At 38.5% G+C, this 26656-nt stretch overlaps 1 protein-coding gene across 1 annotated transcript in view; it reads right to left on the bottom strand.

Moving 5' to 3' along the window:
• Nucleotides 1–26656, bottom strand: part of SLC35F1 (solute carrier family 35 member F1) — a 467572-nt gene that overhangs the window by 182231 nt on the left and 258685 nt on the right. The window contains exon 2 of the mRNA XM_062187689.1: nt 9863–10038. Coding sequence (XP_062043673.1) covers nt 9863–10038 — 176 coding nt within the window. The remainder of the gene's footprint in view (nt 1–9862; nt 10039–26656) is intronic.

The following is a 26656-nucleotide window of genomic DNA, read 5'->3' as shown; positions in this document are numbered from 1 at the left end:
GGAGAGAAAGTTCAATATAAGTGGAGATACTGCAGGGTCAAGGAAGAGTAGCGGATGAAACAGCAGAGGAAACTCTTCCGGAACTAGTGATTCACAGTGGACCTGCGTGGAGAGCGTGGGAGCCCAAGTTCGGGACACCAGCGGCAGACTCAACGCACCAGCGCTGGAACGCGAGGTGAGCCGAACCTCCATAGCCCGAGATACCAGCAGGCAAGCGGAAAGAGGAGGCTAGAGGGAACGAGGCTTGAAACTCCGTGGGGAAAAGTTCACCAGGCTAACTAGAAGAGAGAGAAAAAAAAATAAAAAAAGTGACTGATACGGACACAAGTTTCTCTCTCTCCGCTCACCTCTCAAAGGCGAGCAAGACAGAGCAGGCGCCATTTTGGACATACGTCATAAGCAGGGCGACCTCAGGTCTGCACCAGCCCTGAGCCTAGCAGAAAAACCTGACTGTGGGGAGGGGTGAAATAACAGGAGATTAGCATCTAACTTGGCAACCCAGTGGGAGACTGCAGGAGAATTGGAGCCCACACTGAGGGCAAAAGAGATTCCCTGTGTGGCCCTCGGGAAAGAGCTTCCGATCTCTGGCTCCTGTGGGTATATCATTTGCCTGCTAACTACCTCCAATTACGTTCAGCTGTGCGGAATTACTTCCCTTTTAAATCAAAAAAAGAAAGAGAGATTTACCACACCTAACCTGGGAGTGTCATCCTTGACACACCCTCAACCCTGAGGAACCAAACACAGCTCTCAGTCCACACTCATCTCAAGCCTCTAAGGCTCCACTGAAAGCAGACAGTCCACTTAATATAGAGCCATAGTGTAACAAGAAAAAACACCACAGTGAAGAAACCAAATATCTCCAACATGCCAAACAACAAACGCAAAAACCAAGCTAACAAGAACAAGGAAGAAACTATGACGCCCCCAAATGAAAAAGACACCCCAATTCAAGATTATGAAGATGATGAGATCCAAGAAATGCAAGAAGCGGATCTCAAAAAATTGATAAGAACATTAAGAAGTTCTCAAAAACAAATTCTTGAACTACAGAAATCCTTCATGGACAAGATAGAAAATCTCTCTCTTGAAAGTGAAATATTAAGGAGGAATCAAAATGAAATGAAACAACTACTGGAACAAGAAACTCTGATAGTGACTAGAAATCATAATGAAATGAAGAGTTCAATAGATCAAATGACAAACACATTAGAGAGCCTTAAAAACAGAATGGGCGAAGCAGAAGAGAGAATATCAGACTTAGAAGACAGAGAACAGGAAAGGAAACAGGCAAACCAAAGAAAAGAAGAAGAAATTAGAAATCTAAAAAATATTGTCGGGAATCTACAGGATACTATTAAAAAACCCAACATTCGGGTTCTAGGAGTTCCTGAAGGCATGGAGAAGGAGAAAGGATTAGAAGGCATTTTCAGTGAGATACTAGCAGAAAATTTCCCAGGTTTGGAGAAGGACAGAGGCATCTTAGTACAGGAAGCTTATAGAACCCCTAATAAACATGACCAAAAGAGATCCTCACCACGACATGTTGTAATCAAACTCACCACAGTGAAACATAAAGAAAAGATCCTAAAAGGTGCAAGAGAGAAACGTCAGATCACTCTTAGAGGATCTCCAATTAGACTCACAGCAGACTTCTCATCAGAAACCCTACAAGCTAGAAGGGAATGGCGAGACATAGCCCAGGTACTAAGAGAGAAAAACTGCCAGCCCAGAATACTATATCCTGCAAAGCTCTCATTTGTGAATGAAGGTGAAATTAAGACTTTTCACAGCAAACAGAAACTGAAAGAATTTGTTGCCACTCATCCTGCCCTGCAAAAGATGCTTAAAGATGTCTTACACACAGAAACACAGAAACATGGTCACCAATATGAAAGAAGGTAAAGGAAGGAAACCTCACAGCAAAAGATCACAGGAAGCTCAATTTCTCTTTGACATAGAATTAAACTCTGATGCTCTGTTAAAGCAATGTGTTAAAGTAATCTATTATGTTCTCTTGATGTCTGTTAAATTCTAATTGTTCAAAAACAGCTGAATTTTTATTAAGAGCTATGGGTTATTTAAATACGTGCTTTTTTCAAAAATTTGAATAATCACCTTGTAACAATGATCAAATTTGGTCTATGTTATGTCATGATTTTAAGAAATCTTATTTCAACCAGATACTTTGGATTTTGAGCCTTCTTGGCATTCTTGACAGGCATTCAAAAAATCAAAGTTTCAAACAATCTGGTCTCTAAAATTTCCAGTAAATCCTGGACTTTGGTTTTTCCAGTTTGGGCCCAACTGAAAAAATCGAAGGACCTATGTCTCTCATCTTATAGAGACACCAACTAATCAGTCTATTTGGAGTATATTAGAAGTACTGTCAAGATGTGATGTGGTACCAGACTTTAAGTTTCTATAATGGAAAATGCTATTAATACAAATGTTTGAGAATTAAAAAGTCTAATGATCTTGTGGTACTAGACATGATAGTTATCTTAATGAGAAAGCCCCAGAGGCTTAAAGGGTTAAATACTTGTAAAATCCTACAGGTGCTTTCAAAAATACTGTGAAGTAAGCAAGTGCCTCTTGTTGGTTGATGAGTTTATAATTTTAAACATGGCGACTTAAAGTCTTTTGTCATCCACAGTTATATATGATCTGCTGCTCATAAAACTAAAGCGTTGTTGGTTCTGTGTTTAGCTGTCCTCCTATAGGTTCCTATGGACTTTTTCCAGCCACTTTTATTGTATTCAGTACTTTGGGATGGCTCTATAAACAGATGAAGCCAATAATGTATTAACAGTACCAACTGAGAGAAAGTATGGTTAACTGAGGTTACTAAAAAGAAAAAGCAATTCAAATCAATTGGCAATCTACAAAAAGAGTTAAAGATTTTAAAAGCTATTATTAAAATTGCTATATTGGTCTATTATGCTATATTATATGTGTGTACATATTGTATGTCCACATGGGAAAATTTTATTAAGAGTTTTATTTTAAATGGCTTATAGATAAGATTGTCCATAAACTTAAGCTGCTAAAATCAATCAAAGATACATTTTAATTTGTGGGACCTGAATCTGTGTATCATATGTTTTAGACTTGTTGGTAGAAAGAAACTAAAAACATTTTAGATGGTCGTGCTTAAGTTTACTGGCTAAACAAACTACACCATGTTAGATATTTAAGAGGTGTTTTCAAATACATGATTCTTAAAATTTATAGAAGGCATTGGACCTTCTGGTAAATGTTTTCTTAAGTTGTTATCTAATGGTTGAAACGGTTTGCTAAGTATTCATGTGATATTGCTATTGTCAGCAAGCGATCTAGGACTTGCTCCCTCATTTCTCTATTCTAAGCCCAACTTGTTCTTTCATTTCTCTATTCTCTTCAAGGTAGGAAACTAATTCTATTATGAAGGAATCTGTAGGATGCACAATTTAATCTTTAGACCTTATAAAAGAGATGGCTAACATTTTTCTGCAATAGCATAGCCAAAATAAGAACTCAAATAATAATCTCATAGCTAGATTCACTTCGCCATCAGCGAAGTATACAGTAAGTAGAAAAAACCTCCCTTTCAGACCAAAGGGAAAGAAAGTTTTAAAGTGAGAATATAATTTTCCTCATGGGCATTGTCTACCTTAGAAAAACTACTACAGAACATGCCTGTGACTATAGACTTGTAGTTCAGGCCACCGAAGATTAGAGATGGGAAACGGGCACTCCCTTGACTTGCATCCTCTGGTCTGCTTTAACACAAACCAGGAGGAAAGGAAAGCTCGGCATCAGAAGCAATGGGTGGCAGGCCTATTAATGGCTGATCTGTACAGTGATCTGCCCTCAAGGAGACCCAACAGGCCAGTCCACTGCAGTGGCTTTCAATGTGGTAAGCCTGGGCTTCAGCAGAAGTCAGCTTGTGAAGAGCCCTGGCAGCTCTGCCAAGAGTTGGATCACTGGAAATGGACCTGCCCTGGAGTCGAAGGATGCCCAGGTCAGAGCCACAGATCTTATTGGCTCTAAGCTGAAAAGCCCTTCACTCAGCCCAACTTCCAAAGTGACCACTGCAGCTGAGGGGATGGTCAAGTAGGGTCAGCAACATTGCAGGCAGAACTGTAAATTTCTTGTTAGAGATGCCACCTGCCTTTACCTGGCCAGCTCTCCTCCCAGGCCAGCCAAGTAATGAAAGTCAACAGAGTGCCTTCCCCTAGGAGGTTCACACCTCCCTTAGGATATACCCCATGTGAAGAGATAGATAGGTCTGGGCCTCTGAATTTACAAGGCCTAAAGCCCACCAGATTATTATCAAGCCGCTTCTGTCAGGTTCTATTTGCCTCTCAATCAGAAAACTTAATTGTAGCTTAGACAGCACCTTTCTTAGCTCCTCTAATAATGACTCTGTCCTTTGTTCTAGGCCCTGTCTAGTGCACTTGGGCCTCATTCCTTTGTAATCATAACCTCTACTCTACCACCAATGGCTCTACTCCCAACATGTGTGTACTGATGTTCCTCTTCCCCACTTAATGCTGTATAATTGTTCAAACCTGGTAAATGCCACTCTTAGGATCATTGGTTACTATCCTCACTCTGTCTTTTATGACCTTGTCTAAATATGATCAGAGTCGGCAAACTTGGAAGGCTTCCATAGCCTTGGCAACTCATGACGACAGCCTAAGATGGTTACTGGCGCCATAAACTAGAGTGTCAATTTGTTGGGTCAACAACAGGAGCCACTGTGCACTTGCTCCTCATGTGGGATCTCTGTCCTTAATGTGCTGTACATTTTGATTTAATGCTATAACTAGTACTCAAACAGTATGTTTCACTTTGTGTTTCTATGTGTGTGCACACTGTTGAAATCTTTATACTAAATTGATCTTCTGTATATAAAGAGAATTGAAAATGAATCTTGATGCAAATGGAAGGGGAGAGGGAGCGGGAGGGGGGAGGGTTGCGGGTGGGAGGGAAGTTATGGGGGGGGGGGAAGCCATTGTAATCCATAAGCTGTACACTGGAAATTTATATTCATTAAATAAAAGTTAAAAAAAAAAAATGAGAACACTTCTCTTGAAGCATAAGACACGGGATTTGGTATTCTGCTTTTGAAAAAAATGAAAAGAATTCTACAAGGTGATATTTCTGAGTGCTCCATTTGTACTGTTAGAGACGTGTTTCATTTTTACATTCACATAAAGAAATATATAAATGATTCAATAAATACTTTCATGTTTATGTTTTAAGAATTCACTGGGAAGCAAAAATACATGCCATACTCATTAGGTTGCTTTTAGCTGGGAGCTTGTCTTTGACTCAAAATTGGAAGAGCTTATAAAAATACTTTTCAGTGCAAAAGCAAAACCTGCAGAACCAGTCTCCAAGAATACTAATGTTGTTTGTTACTCTAATAATGCTCAGTGGTGGTGACAACTTATTTTTTCCAGGACTTGTATATAAAAAGAGGCAGAAACTTTTGATCCTATTCATGCTGTCCTTTGTGACTCCATTCATGACTTGAGGAAGAAAACAAAGACTGAAAGCCTTTTCTTTTTACTTTCTTCATCTACTCTTTACCCGCAATCCCCACTTTCCTCATCAATGAGGAATTTGTTGGTGGAAAATGAAAAGGAATTAGACAAAAATACAGAAAAATGATAAAGAAAGGAGGAAAAAAGTATTATTAAAACTTTTACAATTGCCAATGGAGGAATGTTGGAATTTATTATTGAAGAAGTATTGATAATAGTTCTGGGAAGCAGGAAGAGTTTTGTAACAATTGATAAGACAAGCTTATGGAACAAAAGTTTGATGATGAATGTTTTCTTGATAAAAAAAAAAGTCTTCATCTTTGCTTTAAATGTCTATCATGCACCTTGCTTTTAATTGAAAACCTGGCTAGTCTTCAATTTGGACTTCAGCCTTTTCGTCCTCTCTTGCTTATAGTCTGCATTTTGTGTTTCTCTGTTTCTTGATTTCAAAAAGCATTACAAGTTGAGCATCCCTTTGCCAAAAATCCAAAATCTAAAAAATTTTTAGCATCAGCATTCAACATGATCCTACATGTGGAAAATTCCATACCATGAAAATGTTACAAGTATAAAATTACTAAGCACACACTATAAAATCACATTCAGGCTCTGTACATAAAGTATATATGAAACATAATAAATTTTGTGTTTAGATTTGGGTCTTATCCTTAAAGATACCTCATTATTTATATCCAAAATATTAAAAAAGTCAAAAAAAGTCCCCAAATCTGAAAGCTTTCTGGTGCCAAGCATTTTGGATAAAGAATATTCAATTAGCACATGGAATTTTCAGAAAAAAATTTTAGGAAGAGTTTTCTTTTGAGAACTTCCTAGAAAAATCCATATGTTTTTGGAAGCTTCACTGTATTTTCTTGATATTCCTAAAGTCATATTTTGTATGGACTGAATGAATTGTTTGGGTTTTTAGAAGCATTTCAATGGGTATATTTTAATCTGCTGAATAACTTCTTAAAGGGGTACAGTTAAGCTATTGAAGTAATAGCTTTCTAAATTGCATCTAATTTCTCAAACAATATAATGTCAACTACCTTTTGAAATACATCTCTTTCTATAAAGTGAATTAATGAAGTCTTTTCTGTGAACAGTAACAATTTTTTGAATTTTAGAACCATCTGTAAGAAAAGCTAATTCCAATCATGAAAAAAACTAGACTTAAAATTTGTTCAATAGATAAAAAAATTTAAGAGTATGATACTCAAATTTTTGTATAAATCAATATTCAAGGGCAAGTTCAAAGCTTCAGTTCATACTGGATCTTATACTAGAACCTCTTGCTTCAGCCTTTGATCACTGGCCCAATGCAAATTTGATAAGGAGAATTCAGTTTAACTTTGAAGTCAAATTTTGGCAGGGTTTTTGTAATAACATCATCACTAATGCTTTTAAAGTGCTTCTTTCATTTACCACATTGTGTTTAAGTGTGACAATCATAAATTTTTAGAAACTGTATGAGTGAAATTATAAAGAGAGATTTGTTTAAAAATATATTCTGATGTCTAACTTCTTGCTGTGATGTGTCCCAAGGTGGCATGAAATTAATCTGGGGGCCTAGCAGGGTAGGTGATGACTGTGCTCAGAGAGGTAGGAAGACCAGTGCCTTTCAGAACATGCAGCCCCAGTAGTGCTCTGGAAAGGGAGGTGCGATTGTGGCCATAAAAGATCTCCCCTTGTGTACACAAGACTCTCTTTTTCTGTTGTCCAATTCCCCCTAAATCTTGAGGTGCCTAAATGAAAAGATTAGGATGTTTCCAGATCACAGGATTGAATTAGCCTATGCAAGAGTGATGTAATTATTATGTTGATTTCCAGATGTGAGCTTAATGCCAGCCTATTCAAACCTCTAAAGATGAAGCTTAAAACAAATAAACACTCCGAGTAAACATCCAACTACAGACACGCCAGCAAATTTGGTGATAATCTGAGGCAATGGTAACATCTCTATAGAGCCTTTTAGAAATTCTATCAGCAACTGGGATCAACAGAATTTCCTCAGGCTTCTTTAGCCTTCCCTTTCCAATGAGCCTCCAAATCTCTTGTTGCTCCTAGTTTTGGGTCACTTTTAATTTTTCTTCCTGCCCACTCACTCACCTTCTCCCTAATTTGTGTATGACAGGCTCCTGACTACACTACTGTATCTCTTTAGACTTTATACTCCAGGGCTGGTTTTCTTATTCGGGGTTTTGAAATTCAGGATAAACATTTTTCCTTGTGTTTGAAAGAGTCTCTCCACGCTCCTGTGACCTCCCTTGAACCACACATGGAGACAAAGGGTGGGCCCTGCAGGTGCACAGTCCTCACAGCCTAGGCTCCAGGCGTTTTCATCACTTCTGAATCCTATCTGTGAGTAGGTTCTAGGGGTCATTGGAGCCTTGCTTTCCTCATTTATAAAATTTTGGAAAACAATAACTATTTCCTTGAACTGAATGAATAAAAGAGAATGGCTGGCACATTATGAAGGCTTGGTATGTGGTAGCATTATCATTATCTTTGGCTCCTTTTCTACATTTAGTGTTCCATGTTTTTGGTCTCTACCTTCAATTGTTGAAGTTCTCTTTCAGAATGGCTTAGTTGTTTTTTTTTTTTTTTTTTTTTTTGATGTAGGTTTCATTAAATCTCAGGACTCCTAGAAAGCAAGCTGGACAAGAAACCAAAGACTCACTACAATTCACTTAGTGTAGACCTTTTGGATCTAAAAATCCAGTAAGGCAGATAAACTTATCACTCTCACATAACATTTCTATAATAATATTAGGGTATTGCAAAGGTGTTCTGAACTTAAACTTATTAATCAATTATACTCCTGAATAGTTTTATTCATTTAATATTGATCCAAGCTCTTATTAAGCAGGTTGTACAACTACTGATTCAGTTCTCTCTTTCTGATATGGCCAAGTCAAACATTCCTCATGTTAACAGTATATCATAAGTACTTTTCTCATTTTATACTACTTCCATTTCCATTCTTGAGGAGTCCTATGTTGGTTTGGGACACCAAAGATGAAATGGTGGGGATAACTGTTAGATAACACATTCATACAATTCAAAATGATTAGCTTCCAAATCATGCAGAGGCTATACAGCTAAGATTCAATGATTAGAATCCAAATACGGAAATGTAAAAATTACAGCTAAACAGATCTTTAAAAAGGTGTCACTATTAACATTTATATAAACAGCTTATTTTTTTTTTAAATTTTTTTTTTGACAGGCAGAGTGGACAGTGAGAGAGAGAGACAGAGAGAAAGGTCTTCCTTTTTGCCGTTTGTTCACCCTCCAATGGCCGCCGTGGTAGGCACCCTGCGGCTGGTGCACCGCGCTGATCCGATGGCAGGAGCCAGGTGCTTCTCCTGGTCTCCCATGGGGTGCAGGGCCCAAGCACTTGGGCCATCCTCCACTGCACTCCCTGGCCACAGCAGAGAGCTGGCCTGGAAGAGGGGCAACCGGGACAGGATCGGTGCCCCGACCGGGACTAGAACCCGGTGTGCCGGCGCCGCAAGGCGGAGGATTAGCCTATTGAGCCGCGGCGCCAGCCTAAACAGCTTATTTGTTATTAAGTTGTATAATAGTCTTCCAATGTATTAATGATTATTTTTCAATGCATATTTTATTGTCAACAGCTAGTATTTAGGGGAAAATTATTGGCTATTTCTGAGTCACATATGAAAGCTTTTATACCAGTGATATAATTATAAGGTTATAAAGCATGCTCTCCAGGGGTTTTCCTGAGTCCTTTCAACTGCAACAGTCCCTTAGAAAAGTTTTTCTCACACTGACACTTAGAGGACTTTTTTTTTTTTTTTTTTTTTTTGCTTTCCTTATTTTTACTTAAAATAATTTAATATTCCACCTGACCACTTATGGTAGTTTTCTTTACCTTCCATGTGTTGTTACCAGAATTACTGTGTTTACAATTTTATCCTTCTTTTTGTCACTTTCCCAAATAACATATGTTTGTTTGCAATTCCCTTGTATGTCTCAGAACTGGTATTATGTAGGGTAGCTGCAATTGGGCCTGTTCCAGGTTCCGTGTTCCAGGACAGCTGGTATTTAGATTCATTGAGAAGTACAAGGAATGTTAAGAGGTATTAAAATACTGGGAAACTGTACATTTCTGTGTATACCTGCATTTCTTACATTCCACTGAATTTATACAATTTATGTTTCTTTGTGATCTATTCATTCATATTGTTTGCTTTATTACTGAAAAATAGAAAAGTGAGATTTGGAGTTTTGAACTGTATTACTGACATAAGTGAAAAAAGTGATATAGTTGTGATTCATCATCCTTGGTGTATTTGCAAGCTTACCTTGTCTGACAGCCAGTGTGGTAGTATACACCAAGAAAAGAAGGATGTAATTGAGGAAACTCTGGAAGACTGGTGTGTTGGCATGGAAATCTTCTGCTAGGTACTTGCTGGTCAAGCCAATTCCACAAATAAGAAGGGATAACACCTGGCCCAGAGCCACAGAGATTAACATCTCCCTGAGAAATAGAGAGAAACACAGCAAAGATCAGCAGGAAGTCATTAAAACAATAATAGTTAAAATGTATTCAGCACTCCTCCTGAAGGCTGGATTATGTGTTCTAAATACACATCCTTTAAGTCCATCACAGTAATCCTATGAAGAGGGTGGTGGAAACCAGTGCTTAAAGTAATTATCATAGTCACATTACCAGGAAGTGGCAAAACTGGAATTTGAGACAAAATATCTCCAAAGAAAGTTGGCTTCTTGACTGCACTCTGGACCTGTCAGGGGGAAATAAACATACTGACGTCCATCATTTTGATGCTCACTTAGCGTTAATCAGCTGTTCTGTGATGCCCAGAGAGTACCTGAACATTGTCTAGGTGGGACCATATTTCAGGATCTTGTACCATCACATTGAAATCCTGCAGCTGGAATCATACAGGTGAAAGGGCTCTAGGAACTCCAGAAAACTCAAAAACAGCCGCCTCCTGTCTACTGCCAGACCCTGGAACTCAATTAGCTGCAGGAAGCTTTAATAAGCATTAGATCTCTAAGCATTGGTCTCTCTTTTGGCCAAGTTATAATTGCCTTTGCCTACACATTAAAATTGGTGCTCAGAAAAAGGCCTCAGTACTTGAAAGCTTTCAGATTATGCATTTTCTGGGGCTTTTTCATAGCCACTGCTCCTGTAGAACATGCAGTGAAGGCTATAAGCAAGAATTAAGGCATTCACCTTTCATAGAAATAAAATGTCCACACTTAACTGTATTGTCTCCCTCATACACACAAACACACACACACGTTTTGACATAGGAGAAGCCCTTGGAAGCACAAAGCAGATTTCTGCCTGCCTTGAATGTCTCTCCTGATTTTCCTGGTTTACTTATAGAAATAGCAATAGGAAATAAGCAAGCAGTACTACTTTTAAACCAAAATATTTTAGGCAGAGGATTTGCAGTGTTATAAGCATTTCTTCCCCCATGGCTAACATGAATCCATTTTTCTGGAAGCAGAACAGAGCCCTGGACAGTATTTTGGGAGTACTTTGCCTTGAAAAAAGAAAATTATCAGTCCCAATATATTAAGTCCATCTATTTCCACGAGGAGGAAAACTTATGGCAAGGTTTATGGGATCATGGAGGACACTTTTGTAAGGTTGATCTCTTTCCCCGATCACTGAATTCAACCTGTATACAAGAGTCAAAGACATATTTTTTTTAAAAGATTTGTTTATTTATTTGAAAGGCAGAGTTGGCCCCACCCGCTAAGGCACAGCACCAGCCCCTCAAAGGCACATTTTTAAACATAAGTTTAAAATATCAGTTTGCTGCCTGAACTCCTACAACAGGTCCCCCAGAGGATGTGGTGATCTGTAAGGCCCGTGGCAGACCATCTGCAAGGACAACAGCCTTTTCAGCACTCATTCTGCCCCTCCTGAAGAGAGGTGGATCTAGTTTTCTTTCTCTGTAAGCCAAGGAGGGCTTCTTTTAACCAACAGAAGGTGAGGGAAGGAACATCATGTGACCTCCGGGCTGAAGCCATAAGAAACTGTGCAGCTTTCATTTTTTACCTCTTATGATAGAACTTCCTGTAAAGAAACTGGAGGGAGACTGCTGAATATGGAGAGATCGTGTGGAAAGAGAAAGAGAAGTCTAGTCATTGCCTGAGCTAAAGTGCCAGTCATGTCAGTGAGGACTTTGGATCCTTCTGCCAAAGTCAAGCTATGCCAACCCGTGCCTCATGGAGCACAGGAGAATCATACTGAGATTGCAACCCAACTGGAGAACTGTGAAAAAGAATCAATGATGTTCATTTAAGGCCTGAGGTTTTACAGTAGTTTGGTACACAGCTATAGAACAAATAATTTCCTGAATGCACTCCCTCTACTCTTACCATCTCTGCACCTTTACCTCCTCCTTCCCTCCCATTATTCCTCTGTGAAGCCAGAGCTGCAGGCAGACAGACCCACTTGCACTTCAACAATGAGTCACGGTCTTCTTTCCTGCATTCCTTTGCACATGTTATTATTTCTAGAACGTTCATTGTTCCTTTGTCAGGCTGACTCCTATTCATCTTTCAAGATTTGGCTCATATGTTCCCTACTGTCTCTTCCCTGGGACACATCACCTTTATTACTTCTCTTTCATTGCATTGTAATTGCTGCTTTTATGCCTCTTTTGCCTCTGCCAGGCTATGAAGTCTGCACAATGTCCTGCATTCTATCTACAGCTGGGCAATATCATTCAGGAGACAGAGAGAGTGGAAGGATTCTGAGACAATACAGAGGTAGGTGTAGGCAGGTTTTTGTAACAAAAGGGTGATTAAAAAAAAAAAAAATAGAGGTAGAGACAAGCACCAGAACTAACTCAAGGATTTTAAGAGACTAACTCAAGACTGCTTAAAAGAAATGTGACCAACTGACAAAGTCATGATTAGTTGATTTTAGAAGAAAGCTGATGCTTCAGGTATACTGAACTTGCGCCGCCAGATGAACTTCCAAATGATCCAGCAGCATTAGGAGGAACATAAGATCAGAGTTGGGCAGAGACTGCAATAAGGAGATACTTATGTGGAAGTTGTACTCATGAAAGAGTTGGTTAAAGTTCTGGAATGTATAATATCACCACGGAAGCTAGAGTAGGAGAGAAAAACAAGAGGGCTTTGGGGACAATCCTTGGGAAATCCCAAGATTGCAGTTGGAAGAGGAAAAAGAATCAGATGACTGGAATCAGAAGTGGTTAGAGAGTGAAGATGTCCAGGGTAGTTGTTTGTGTCAAAGAAACCAAGACAATAGATATACTTGTTAAGGAAACACCTTTATTTTATTTTTTTTAAAATTATTTATTTATTTGAAAGGTAGAGTTACAGAGACACAGAGTTAGAGATTGGCGGGAGCTATGCAGACCTAAGCCAGGAGCCAGGAACTTCCTCCTGGTCTCCCACACAGGTGCAGGGGCTCAAGGATTTGGGCCATCTTCCATGGCTTTCCCAGGCCATAACAGAGAGCTGGTTGGAAGTGGAGCAGCGCCCATATGGGATGCCGGCACTGCATGCGCTGCTTTACCTGCTACACCACAGTGCCAGCCCCAGGAAACATCTTTATTATTTAATGTTATTCAGAGGAAGCAAGATTGACAAGAGATGATTTGTAGTCATTACCAGCCCTTAAAAGACCAGTTTTGGTTAAGAGGAGAGTATCAGAGCAATATTGGTGCCATGGAAACCAAGAGAACAGAGCATTTCACTGGGAAATAGTGTATAGTGATAAGCTGATAGGAATCGGTGAAAAATAAAAGATGTTGAGCTTGAAGAATTTTGAAGAATCCAAAGAACTTTTGAAGTTTAGTCACCATGTAATACAATAATAAAACCAATTAAATAGTAGTGTTCAAATGATTTTTAAATTCATTTAGAGTAGATTCATGATTATCCTATCACTGGGTAGTCTTGATGATTATTTGCATAATAACAGACAGTCTAAGGGGAACAGAAATGGGCAGAGTTAAGCCAAGTATATCAGAGAGTAGCTCCTGGTACAGAGTATGTCTCTTGGAGAATGCTGTGTACAGTGTATCCCTTTGGGAAAATAAGTGAAAGTTAATGCCGTGATGTGTTGATTCCTACATGGTATTCAAAACCTTGGCAACATATTATGTTTTCTCCGAACAAAATCAAGCCATAAAAATGATACATTGTTTACAAAAAATAAGTTTTCTTTTGTATTTATGCCCATATTCTGTAAACTAGTATTCTCTAAGCCATACACTCCACATGCAAAGATGAATAAGGTACAGTCTTTGTTGCTAGGGAGCTATCAAACCAAGATTTTGGAGCAAGGTTCCCAAACAACTTAGTACAAAATGGAGCCAGTTGAGGTGACATAACAATAATAATTCCTACTTAATATGTTCTTACAATGTGGCAAGTCCTGGGCTTAAGTTAAATGTACCATTTTATTTAATCTCAGAATAATCTTATCAGGCAGATATTTTGTTCCACTTTATAGATAATTAAAAAGATACTTATAGAGGTTAAGTAACCAGACCAAGGCTACAAAGCAAATAAGGGAAGAGTTTGGATGGAAATTAGGTTATATTATTCCAAATCCTAGCTTCTTAATTAATATGCTATTCTACCATTATGCTGCCTCCCCACCTCCAAAATAGCTCTTGCTCTCATAGAGTGCACAGAGTATAGTGCTAGAAACCTAAGTGGCTGGTTTCCAGAAATATTCTGGAGAAGATAAAAGATTAAAAATCTTGCCAGACTGAGTCTCTGGTGAAAACCCTTCCACCAAGGTTATCTGCTATGTGTGCCTTTCATCAAGAGGTTGATAAGAGCCTATTCTTGTTTCTTTAGCTGAACAAAATAGCAAATTTGCTGTATTCAATTTTTGCTTTTAATTAGTGGCATGCCATTCAGCTGTTGCTGGTGTGATTGGATAGAGAATGTAAATTATGGTTTTATCGGTTATGCTAATGAACAAGATGTGCAAAAGGAATTTTTGATCAGATTAGCTCATTAGTACTTTCTCAACTGCATGCAACTAGATGTTGTGGCTATTGCAGTCATCATATCTGAGCTAGTTACTAGCATCATCAAACAAAAATAAGTAAATAAATAAATAAATAAAAATGTTAATAACCCTTAAATACATTAATGGTGACAGTGGACTGACCATTCTTCTGTCCTATCATCTTGCCCCCATTGAATTCTTTTTTATGTAAGATTTATGTATTTATTTATTTGAAAATCAGAGTTAACACAGAGAGAGAAGGAGAGGCAGAGAGAGAGAGAGAGAGAGAGAGAGAGAGAGAGAGAGAGAACCATCCGCTGGTTCACTCCCCAGATGGCCGCAACAGCTGGAGCTGTGCCAATCCAAAGCCAGGAACCAGGAGCTTCTTTTGGGTCTCCCATATAGGTACTTGGGCCATCTTCTATTGCTTTCTCAGGCCATAGCAAAGAGCTGGATCAGAAGTGGAGCAGCTGGGACTCGAACCAGTGCCCATACGGGATGCCGGCACTGGAGGTGGCAGCTTTATGCTGCTACACCACAGCGCTGGCCCCTGAATTCTTTTTGATTCTGTATTGGTCCAGGAAAAATTCATTTGAAGATGCATTACACAGAAATTTTCTCCTTATGCTCTCTTCTGTTTTAGGATCTCTGTAGTCCATTTGCTCTTACCTTATCCCACTTAACTATATTCTTCCTCAGGCTACCACTACAGTTGATTGGGGATCTTTTTGCCTAAGTCCTTGTTACATGATGTCCTTTTTAGCCACTACCTGCTTCCCAAGCTTCCCACGGCTGAGTCAATGTCCTCATTTGTATGTCCCCATCTCTACTTGCACTTACCCTACCATGACCAGAGGGAATATATTTTACTCATCATGTTCCCAGTACTTCCATGACTGTTGGGCAGAAAGGAAATAGATGCTCAATAAATAACAAATGAATGAACAAATTTATGAGTGAACAAATATTTGTAAATTAAAAGGGCATAGTCTTGGGAAGATTTGAAAGATGGCTGCTTATCTGATCTTGAAAAATTACTATCCCTAAAAGACAAAAACAATCTTGTTTTTACTGTATTCCATCTGCCAGTTAGACACTGAGATTAATAAGCTATTTTTCTGGTGCATTTCAGAAAAAGCCTGTTAAGGTGTTATGTTTCAAAAAATGATGCTAAATATGGTACTGGGTGGAATTTTGCACAGCATGCTGTTGGTTATTCATATAGTATACAGAATAGCACAACAGATGCATTCTACCATAAGATACACAGTCCCTATAATTTTAGTAGCAGAAATGGAGAGGAGGGTATGATACACATTTTCATCTTCTTTGTTTATGCATTTAAAAGGACATCCTACCTATTTTAAATTCAGAAGGACTAGACAATGAAAAATGCATGAGTCTCAGTAGAAATAGTGCTGCTGGAAGCTGAATACCTGTAATAATAGAACTTGTATTCATAAAGTCTGACATAACCATTATCATTGGCACTTGGTTCTGTTAAAGAAACAGACTTTAGGATTTTGCAAATAAACTTGTATTACAAATGATATATTCAAAATAATAAGAGTTAAAATATGGATCAGATTGTTTTCTTCTCTTAGTTTTAAGAATACATCCCTCCATATGATTGTATGAAATATTGAGGAATTTCAAGCTAGTGTTACATAATCTTATTGCTTTGTAATTCTTCAGTATGAGTGAATCAATTATGCTATCATCTTGAACTAGAGTGAATCCACCTTTCATCTGACCCCTATTCCCAGGCAATTCATGGCAGATCTGAGTCAGCATACGAATTTAGATGTGCATATATATTTACTACTTACTTCCTGTACCAAAACCAGTACCATTCGAATGTGTCAGAAAGATGTTCTGCTATGGTCTTTGACAAAATTCTTGTTAGTAGAAGTTAGGTCATTGACTTCTAGCGGTTCTTTGCCTAAAGGTTTTATCGATTCAATCATTAACTGGACTTCTCTGTAATAAGACCATTAAGCAAGAAGTAAATACACACTTCGGAAAGTTTAACATCAATTGGGATTTTCTGTCTGAGATTCTGTATTCATGGAATTGAATCTGTCCTTTGGCTCTGTGGTAGCTATTGCATTTGTTTTTCTCATTAGGTGGAAGAATCCCAGTAAGTTACAAGGAAACCCTCCTAAACAGACAGTTTTACCAGGTCCATGTGGTACTAAGTGTAAGAGATATTTGAAACTGTTGTGTGAAAGGGTAACTCATAAATACTCATGGATGCTGTATGTTTTAAGTCCAGACAGGCAGAACATAAGAGTGAAAAGGTATCAAATAGGGAGTTAGATGCCACTGGTTACATGGGTTTTACTAATTCAAAGCTCTATGATCTTGGGTATTTCCCACTCTGGGAGGATTTCTCCATGTAAAGTATGGATATTATGACTGGTGTCTATTTGTATGACACCTCCAGTGCTCTGTTTCAAATTTGTTTGGTCTCACCCATCTCCAAAATCTCTTGTTATTTTCTATAGTCAGTATAACTGACTACACAGATTAAAAATAAAATTATATGGGCACAACTCAAGGGCCCTGTGCCTCATGCCAACATCATGTACCTTATGCCTTCAGTCCTGGGGATTCCAAGTGAAGATAAGGATCACAGTTTGTGGGAATCTACTTGGGGCTCACTCATGAGTGACTACAAGGTATAGTGGAATTATTGCACTTGACCAATAGGGAACTCTAGCAAATAGACAAATTCTTCCTTCATCTTCCCCCAGGAAAGTTGTACTGAGGAGCAATCACTCACACAGATTCTTTGAATTTTAATCTGCCTCTCAAGGTGCTCTGTTGTGTACTGTGTGCCTGGGTATCATCTCTCCCTCTTTCCTTCCTCAATCTAGCTCCTACATATTGCACCCTAGTTAAGAAATAACATGCAAGCCTTTGTCCGCTTTCTGGGGAACTCAGGTTAAAATAATGAGATTTATGCTTCCTTCTACTATCTAACTCTGACTTTCAGAAGACATTGATGTGTACATATCAATTCTTGAAATTTATATATTTGATCTTAAAGTCTATTATATTTGTATATTTGATAAAAGTCTTTGGTAGCTGAGTTATAGCTCATTTTTTACATGCAAATTTGGTGGATTCAGGAATTCACCAAAGAGAAATAGAAAAGTAAGAAGCATATTCAAAGGCCTGCTGGCTAGAGTAAATAAATTGATCTTGCCTCTAATAGCTGTAGAGGGGCATAGGACAAAAATAAATGATACCATCTAAAAACTATGTACCCCAGTATATCTACATAAAGCTGCTATCTATTATTGGAAGATTTCAGCATTTAAAATTAGGCAAAGCAAATATGAAAAGGTTTCTTGGAGAATGTAATTTTGAATCCTTTAAAAATAAAACTAACTGGAAAAATTCAATTTGACATTAAGAAGTTGGCATATCATGGCAGGAAAGGGAAGGCTGTGGTGTCCGGGAGTCAGGGATCAACAAAGAATCATTTGACTGGCCAGGAAGAAATCACAATCATAAAGGAGGTGGGTAAAGAGAGGTAAATGGCAGAGGGATTTAAAGAGCAGGGCAGAGTTTTAATTCAGCAGGGTGCATTTCTTGGCATTTCTGAGCAGGAAAAATAAAGCCAGCATGAACCATAATGTCCTCACATTTTTCTGCTGGTTCCATCAATTAGAATCAAATCCTGCTTTCATTATGATGAAAAAAATTTTTCAACAAGAGGAAAGATTGATGAACTGGATTATCTCTGTGCAAGTGAGACATCCTCACTAACTCCATTAACTTTACAATGTAAGACAGGCTAGATACATTTGCACCACTATCCCAACATTGCAAAGCTGTAGTTTATTTAAATATTCAGCGTGACTTTCCATGCATCTTTCAACATTATTTGCTGACAAAAGATTGAGTTTTAGACCCTGCCATCTTGATTTCTCTGGTCTTAAAATCATCTTAACAATCAGATGAAGAATTTTTATCCCAGTAGGATAAGGAATTTAATCATTGAATTAGTAAGAAGTATTAATTGAGGCTGATTAAATAATTTTTATTAGATTTAATGAGAATGTTTAAAAATGTGTTGCATGATTTTACATCTCAACTGTTATGGCTACTGAAGCTTACAAGTTGCTTGTTAACACCATGTCAGGCAATATCTTCAGGTATGTTGTATACTTATAGGAAAATCCACCTATGATAAAAGTGGAGGTAAATCCATACTTAAAACTATCTTGTTTTAATTACAAGCTTTGTTTAATATTTTTGCTACATATAATTAGGTACTGTGAATCCCTTTTGATAGCAGAACATCTACTCTTATGTCACAGAATCTCATATAGCTTTAAAGGTCAGCCATCTAAAGGAGTTAGTCTCAAAAATCTACATATTGTATGAGTTCCTTTATATGAATCTCCATGAATCTATAAATACATGAATCAGACATGCATAGGGCTAGGGGAAAGGGAAATAAGGGATGATAGTGAACAGTTATATATTTCTTTTTAAGTCAGTTCCAAAACTGACTGTGATGTTGGTTGCACATATCTGTGTACTAAATATTAATATGTTAAAAACCATTTAATTGTCACTTTAAATGTGTGAGTTGTATGGCGAGTTGAATTATATCTCAATAAATTTGCTATTAAAAGAAAGTGAGTGTGCTGGCATTGTGGCACAGCAAGTAAAGCTGCCACCTGCAATGCTAGCATCCTGTATGGGTGCCAGTTCATGTCACGGCTGTATTACTTCAGATCCAGCTCTCTGCTAATGGCCTGGGAAAAGCAGCAGAGGATAGCCCAAGTGTATGGGCCCCTGAAACCCATACAGGAGACCTGGAAGAAGATCCTGGCTTCAATCTGGCCTACTCCTGGCTGTTGTGGGCATTTGTGGAATGAAGCAGGGCATGCGGAATCTCTCTGTCTATCTCTAAGCCTTGAAAATAAATCCTGTTTCATTCCTGTTTCATTCCACAAATGCCCACAACAGCCAGGAGTAGGCCAGATTGAAGCCAGGATCTTCTTCCAGGTCTCCTGTATGGGTTTCAGGGGCCCATACACTTGGGCTATCCTCTGCTGCTTTTCCCAGGCCATTAGCAGAGAGCTGGATCTGAAGTAATACAGCCGTGACATGAACTGGCACCCATACAGGATGCTAGCATTGCAGGTGGCAGCTTTACTTGCTGTGCCACAATGCCAGCACACTCACTTTCTTTTAATAGCAAATTTATTGAGATATAATTCAACTCGCCATACAACTCACACATTTAAAAAAAAAAAAGAAAATAAATCTTAAAAAAACTAGAAAAGAAAGAAAGAGAAAGAATATCTAAGAAAAAAAGAGAAAAATTTAAAGGATAAGAAAAATTAGATTACACAAGACATTCATTCAAAAAAGAGAAAAAATAGAAGAAAAAAGACTGAACCATCTGAATTACAATTGAGTGACTTCAACAGGATCAAGTTATATGTTACACATTACCCAACTTTAATTACTTTATTATTCTTCCCATCTATAAAAATTGTTTTTTTTTTTCAGATAAAGTAATGAAAATATTTTCCTCCCACAGCCTAAAAGATTATGTGTATTTGCACTGGGATGTGTACACATCCCACTTGGGAGAAAACTGACTTAAAAGATAAGGTTTTAATCATTTGCAGCAGGTAAGAATCTTTGTTATATTCTTCCAGAGGTAAAAGTAAAAAGTGCATGTTTTGAAATGGAATAGATCTGGATTTGATACTGTCTTTGCCACTAAGTATAAAGTAGAGACAATGAGAGAGAGAGAAAGAGAGAGAGAGAGAGACAGAGAGAGAGAGAAAGAGGTAAAGTATATTAAATTAAGCAAGTATATATAAATTGCCTCCTACAGTATCTGGCTCAAGGTAGATACACAAAATAGTAGCTCTTATAACAGTAAGTTCAATTGGGATATCATTACTCATTGATTTTTAAATCTGTAAGATTGCATTACTATCCATTTAGAAGGAAACGATGATAACCTGCATCTCAGGTTTATTTTCTTACTAATAAATGCATTCCCAATTTGCAAAGTTTAAAGAATTTCTGACCTTCAGAAACTGGGGAAGGAAAGGAGAAAGACATGAGGAATATTTAAGGAGTCCTACATGACATGACTGTTAAGAAACTGACAGATCTAAGTTTTAAATGGGAATTTCTGACTCTAGTTTTCACACTTGCTAACATCTACTTGGAGAGTAGGAGAGAGGTGGTGACCTTTCCAGGATGACTGTGTTGCTGTTTTCTTCATGCATTTTTAAATGACTGACATTTTTCATAACAAACTGCTTTTAGCTTTTCATTTTGAATTATGTTAGTGAACCCTGAGACCAAATGGCAAACATTTAACTTTAAAATCTATTAACTAAATAAAAACAAAGCATACAGAGGACTGGCAGTTCATCTTTTTTTAAAACTAAAAAAAGTAGCAAATTTCATTATTTTATCACAAACTGACAAATTTTTATGCATGCAGTGTAGTATATTTGAAGTAGCAAAAACTGGAAAAATTAGACTGCACTAAGTGCTGAACTTTTCCACACACAATTAAAACCTGTTTGAAAAATGTGTAATCAACTGAGATCATTAATTATGTCTTTTACTTGGAAGAACATGCAGGGAACTTAGGATAAATAACCAAGGAACCATGCCTCATTTTAGAAGATAAATACACCTGGCTTTTACTTTCAACTGGCAAGAGATTCCCTTAGTGCAGGATAACTGGTATTTTTCTTATAGATGACTGCAATTGCGCCATTCAAGGATGTGACAATAAAGGAGTAATTTTATCTCAGTACTTGTGACAGACTGCTTTGAAAAACACCTCTAAATTATATCAAAATCCAACTTTTGCTACATGAACTCAACAAAATTTATTTTTGAAGAAATGGCCTCTTGCAAGAATGAAAAGTGGATATTTACTGTAATTATATCTTACAACAACTGGAACAAAATTTGACTTGTTGAAATGTCTACCATAGTGATAATTTTATCAACAATAACAAAATCCTATTACTGCCACTCCCGCTTCAGGATTAGAAGAGGAAAATGTAATTAGAAGAAAATTATAATAAAAAATAAAATAAAATAAAAAAAGAAGAAAATTATGCTCTAAAATAGGAAATCCCAAAAACATTCTCACCAACCTTAATAATGGATGAGGACAGGAGGATATACCAATGGGAGAGAAAGTTCTGGAGGCAGGGTACCCGAAGAAAGATGCTGAAAGACTTGATGGGGCAGGGAGAACTGAACCTGGAGCAGACTGACAAAATGACAAATTGAAGTTGATGACCTTGTAAAGGATGACTTAAGTTGGCCCAGGAGAATAACATATTCCACTGTCTCAAAAGCTACCAAGACCAAGCATTGTGGTAAAACATCAGGCAGGGATTATAAGATGGCTAAATAAGGAAAAAATGTGCTGATTTTCACCAGATGGAAATAGCAGAAGAAAAGAGGGGGAAGTGTATTTCCAGGGGAGAGTTAGAGAGATGTTTGCAGTGGAAATTCTACAGAAAAGAGAGGGACACTGTGGAGCAACATGAACAGTGAAAATGTACAGCAGTGAGTGAGGACGTCACTCACAACTACTGCAGCAGAGGCTTGAAGGAGACACCAACTTCTGAGCTGAGTTGAGAGCAGACTGTGGCAGCCCATGCTGCCTGAGGAAGAACCTTGCACACAACACTGACTTTGAGTCCAGCCTGGAAATCCAGCAGGGGTTGGCGGATGGGCAGAGTATCCACCTAATCCAGTGAAGGAAAAGCACATTTCTTTATCCCCATCCCTCCACAGACTTTGAGTTTGGCTGGGAAGTTTGACAGGGGGCTGGGCACCCACTTAAGACTATGAGGAGCTCCTATCTAAACCTATCACAGGCTCTGGGGCTCAAAATGCCAAGCTGTAGCACCAACAGAGAGCTGGCTCTGGGAACCCCTGTATTCTCTCCATGGATGGGGCAAGCTCAAGGAGCTGAGAGTGTATCTTCTTCCCCCCATGACTGTGGGAGCCTTGTGCACTGCGACTATGGAAATTCACTGACTACAGAATAGTGTGTGGGGTGTAGCTGGGTCTCGGTAATAACTGTTGTCTGGCATGAGTCTAAAAACTCCCTGACTGCCTAGGGTGGGTCACTGCAGAGTGTTCCATGCTTACACTGAGGACCACACAAATCCTTTGTGTGGTTCATGTACCGGTGTAAGTGGGAGTTGTACTCACTATGGGCTAATGTTGATCACCTTGGAAGAGAGCAGGTGAGGTAGTGGTTATACCAACAGGCATGATCTCCTTGTTGACAACAGAGGAGTTCTATCATCTCCAACTTGGGTGTCACCCTGGATTTTCACCCCATACTTGCACATTGACCAGAGCTCCTTTGCCCCATACAGCTCATGCCTCTGGGAATTCACTGAAGGAGCAGACACTCCACTAAGCAAGAGTCATATTTAAAAGATAAAATCCATCAGAAGAGAAAACAAACAAGTGTTTCCACAAACACCTAAAAATAAATGCTGCAAAAATACATGAAACAAGAACAAGGAAGACAACATGACTCCCCAAAAGGAACACAACAACACTTTATATTAGAATGTGAAGACAAAGAGATTGATGGAATGCCTGAAAATGATTTGCAGAGGATGACCATAAAAATACTTAGAAATAGAAACAAATTAATCACATAAGAAATTAATACAAAATATGAATGAAAAATTGTGTCAAGAAATTGAGATATTGAAGAGAAGTCAAACTGAAATAGTAGAAAAGAAGAATTCAATATGTCAAATAGAAAATATAGTGGAAAGCCTAAGTAACAGACTTCATGAGGCAGAAGAAAGAATATCTGAGATAGAAGACAAATCCTTGCAAATAACCCAGTCAGACAAAAAAAGAAGAAAAAACGAGGGAAAATGAAAATAGTGTTGGAGACTTATGTGATACTATCAAATGACCAAACATATGTGTCTAAGGAGTTGCAGAAGGCATGGGAAAAGATGATAGATGAGAAGGCCTATTTAGTGAAGTAATACCAGAAAACTTCCCTAATTTGTAGAAAGAAAGAGACATCCAAATACAGGAAGCATATAAAACTCCTAATAGAAATTATCTGAAAAGATCTTCACCACAACACATTATAGTCAAACTTTCAACAGTAAAACACAAAGATTCTAAAATATGCATGAGAGAAATGTCAGATTACCTTCAGAGGACCCCTAATTAGACTAACAGATGATTTATCATCAGAAATCCTACAGGCTAGGATACGGCGGAGAAACACAGTACAAGTTCTAAAAGAAAGAAACTCTCAACCCAGACAGAATACTCTACCCAGCAAGGCTTTCATTTGTAAATGAAGGTGAAACAAAGACTTTCCAAAATAAACAGAAATTGACAGAATTTGTCACCACTTGTCTGGCCTTACTAATGATGCTTAAGGAAGTACAACACAAGAAACAGAGAACTATAGTTGTCATTATGAAATAATGTGGAGGCTGGTGCTGTGGCATAGCAGGTAAAACCATTGCTTGTGGCAGCATCATCCAAATAGGTGCCAGTTCAAGACCTGGCTGCTGCTCCACTTCCAATCCAATCCCTGTTAATGTGCCTGAGAAAGCAGCAGAGGATGGCACTAGTGCTTGGGCCCTTGCACCCATATGGGAGACCTGGAAGAAATTCCTGGCTCCTGGCTTCAGACTAGATCAGTTCCAACAATTCAGGCCATTTTTGGAGTGAACCAGTGGATGGAAGACCACTCTGCCCCTCTTTTCTCTCTTCTGTCTCTCTCTAACTCTGTCTTTCAAGTAAATAAATAAATCACTTTTGTAAAAAAAGAAAGAAGGTGAAAGCAGAAAATTTCCTAGTAAAAGTACAAAGGAAATCCAAAGCAAACAATAGAAATTTGTAAGGAAAAATGATAGCACTAAATCATTACTTATCAATAGTAAACCTGAATGTAAATGGCCTAAATTCTCAAATTAAAAGTTACAGATTGGCAAACAGTTCCAACTGTTTGCTAAGTATTCATGTGATATTGCTGTTGTCAGCAAGTGATCTAGGACTTGCTCCCTCATTTCTCTATTCTAAGCCCAACTTGTTCTTTCATTTCTCTATTCTCTTCAAGGTAGGAAACTAATTCTATTATGAAGGAATCTGTAGGACGCACAATTTAATCTTTAGACCTTATAAAAGAGATGGCTAACATTTTTCTGTAATAGCATAGCCAAAATAAGAACTTAAATAATAATCTCATAGCTAGATTCACTTCGCCATCAGCAAAGTATACAGTAAGTAGAAAAAACCTCCCTTTCAGACCAAAGGGAAAGAAAGTTTTAAAGTGAGAATATAATTTTCCTCATGGGCATTGTCTACCTTAGAAAAACTACTACAGAACATGCCTGTGACTATAGACTTGTAGTTCAGGCCACCGAAGATTAGAGATGGGACACGGGCACTCCCTTGACTTGCATCCTCTGGTCTGCTTTAACACAAACCAGGAGGATAAGAAAGCTCGGCATCAGAAGCAATGGGTGGCAGGCCTATTAATGGCTGATCTGTACAGTGATCTGCCCAGAAGGAGACCCAACAGGCCAGTCCACTGCAGTGGCTTTCAATGTGGTAAGCCTGGGCTTCAGCAGAAGTCAGCTTGTGAAGAGCCCTGGCAGCTCTGCCAAGAGTTGGATCACTGGAAATGGACCTGCCCTGGAGTCGAAGGATGCCCAGGTCAGAGCCACAGATCTTATTGGCTACAAGCTGAAAAGCCCTTCACTAAGCCCAAGTTCCAAAGTGACCACTGCAGCTGAGGGTGTGGTCAAGTAGGGTCAGCAACATTGCAGGCAGAACTGTAAATTTCTTGTTAGAGATGCCCCCTGCCTTTACCTGGCCAGCTCTCCTCCCAGGCCAGCCAAGTAATGAAAGTCAACAGAGTGCCTTTCCCTAGGAGGTTCATACCTCCCTTAGGATATACCCCATGTGAAGAGATAGATAGGTCTGGGCCTCTTAACTTACAAGGCCTAAAGCCCACCAGATCATTATCAAGCCCCTTCTATCAGGTTCTATTTGCCTCTCAATCAGAAAACTTAATTGTAGCTTAGACAGCACCTTTCTTAGCTCCTCTAATAATGACTCTGTCCTTTGTTCTAGACCCTGTCTAGCACACTTGGGCCTCATTCCTTCGTAATCATAACCTCTACTCTACCACCAATGGCTCTACTCCCAACCTGTGTGTACTGATGGTCCTCTTCCCCACTTAATGCTGTATAATTGTTCAGAACTGGTTAATGCCACTCTTAGGATCATTGGTTACTATCCTCACCCTGTCTTTTATGACCTTGTCTAAATATGATCAGAGTCGGCAAACTTGGAAGGCTTCCATAGCCTTGGCAACTCATGACGACAGCCTAGGGTGGTTACTGGTGCCATAAACTAGAGTGTCAATTTGTTGGGTCAACAACAGGAGCCACTGTGCACTTGCTCCTCATGTGGGATCTCTGTCCTTAATATGCTGTACATTTTGATTTGATGCTATAACTAGTACTCAAACAGTATGTTTCACTTTGTGTGTCTATGTGGGTGCAAACTGTTGAAACCTTTATACTAAATTGATCTTCTGTATATAAAGAGAATTGAAAATGAATCTTGATGCAAATGGAAGGGGAGAGGGAGCGGGAGAGGGGAGGGTTGCGGATGGGAGGGAAGTTATGGGAGGGGGAAGCCACTGTAATCCATAAGCTGTACACTGGAAATTTATATTCATTAAATAAAAGTTTTAAAAAAAAGTTACAGATTGGCTGAATGGATTAAAAAATAAGGCCCACCTATATGCTGCCTATAAGAAACACATGTCACCAACAAAGATGGTAAAAGAATGGAAAAATGATACTCCATGTAATGGGAAGCAAAAATGAGCAGGTGTAGCTATCCTAATATCAGATAAAATAGACATTAACACAAAAATTGTAAAAAGAAACAAAGGGTGGCATTAGGCAATGATTAACTAATCAATTCAACAGGAGGATATGACTATAATAAACTTACACGCACCCAACAGCAGGGTGCCTGGCTCTTTAAAACAAATATTACTGCATCTAAAGAGAGA

Source organism: Lepus europaeus, chromosome 3 (genome assembly GCF_033115175.1).
Source record: "Lepus europaeus isolate LE1 chromosome 3, mLepTim1.pri, whole genome shotgun sequence".
Classification (NCBI taxonomy): Eukaryota; Metazoa; Chordata; class Mammalia; order Lagomorpha; family Leporidae; genus Lepus; species Lepus europaeus.
Note: the sequence above shows the minus strand (reverse complement) of the source record. Positions and strands in the feature narration are given on the sequence as shown.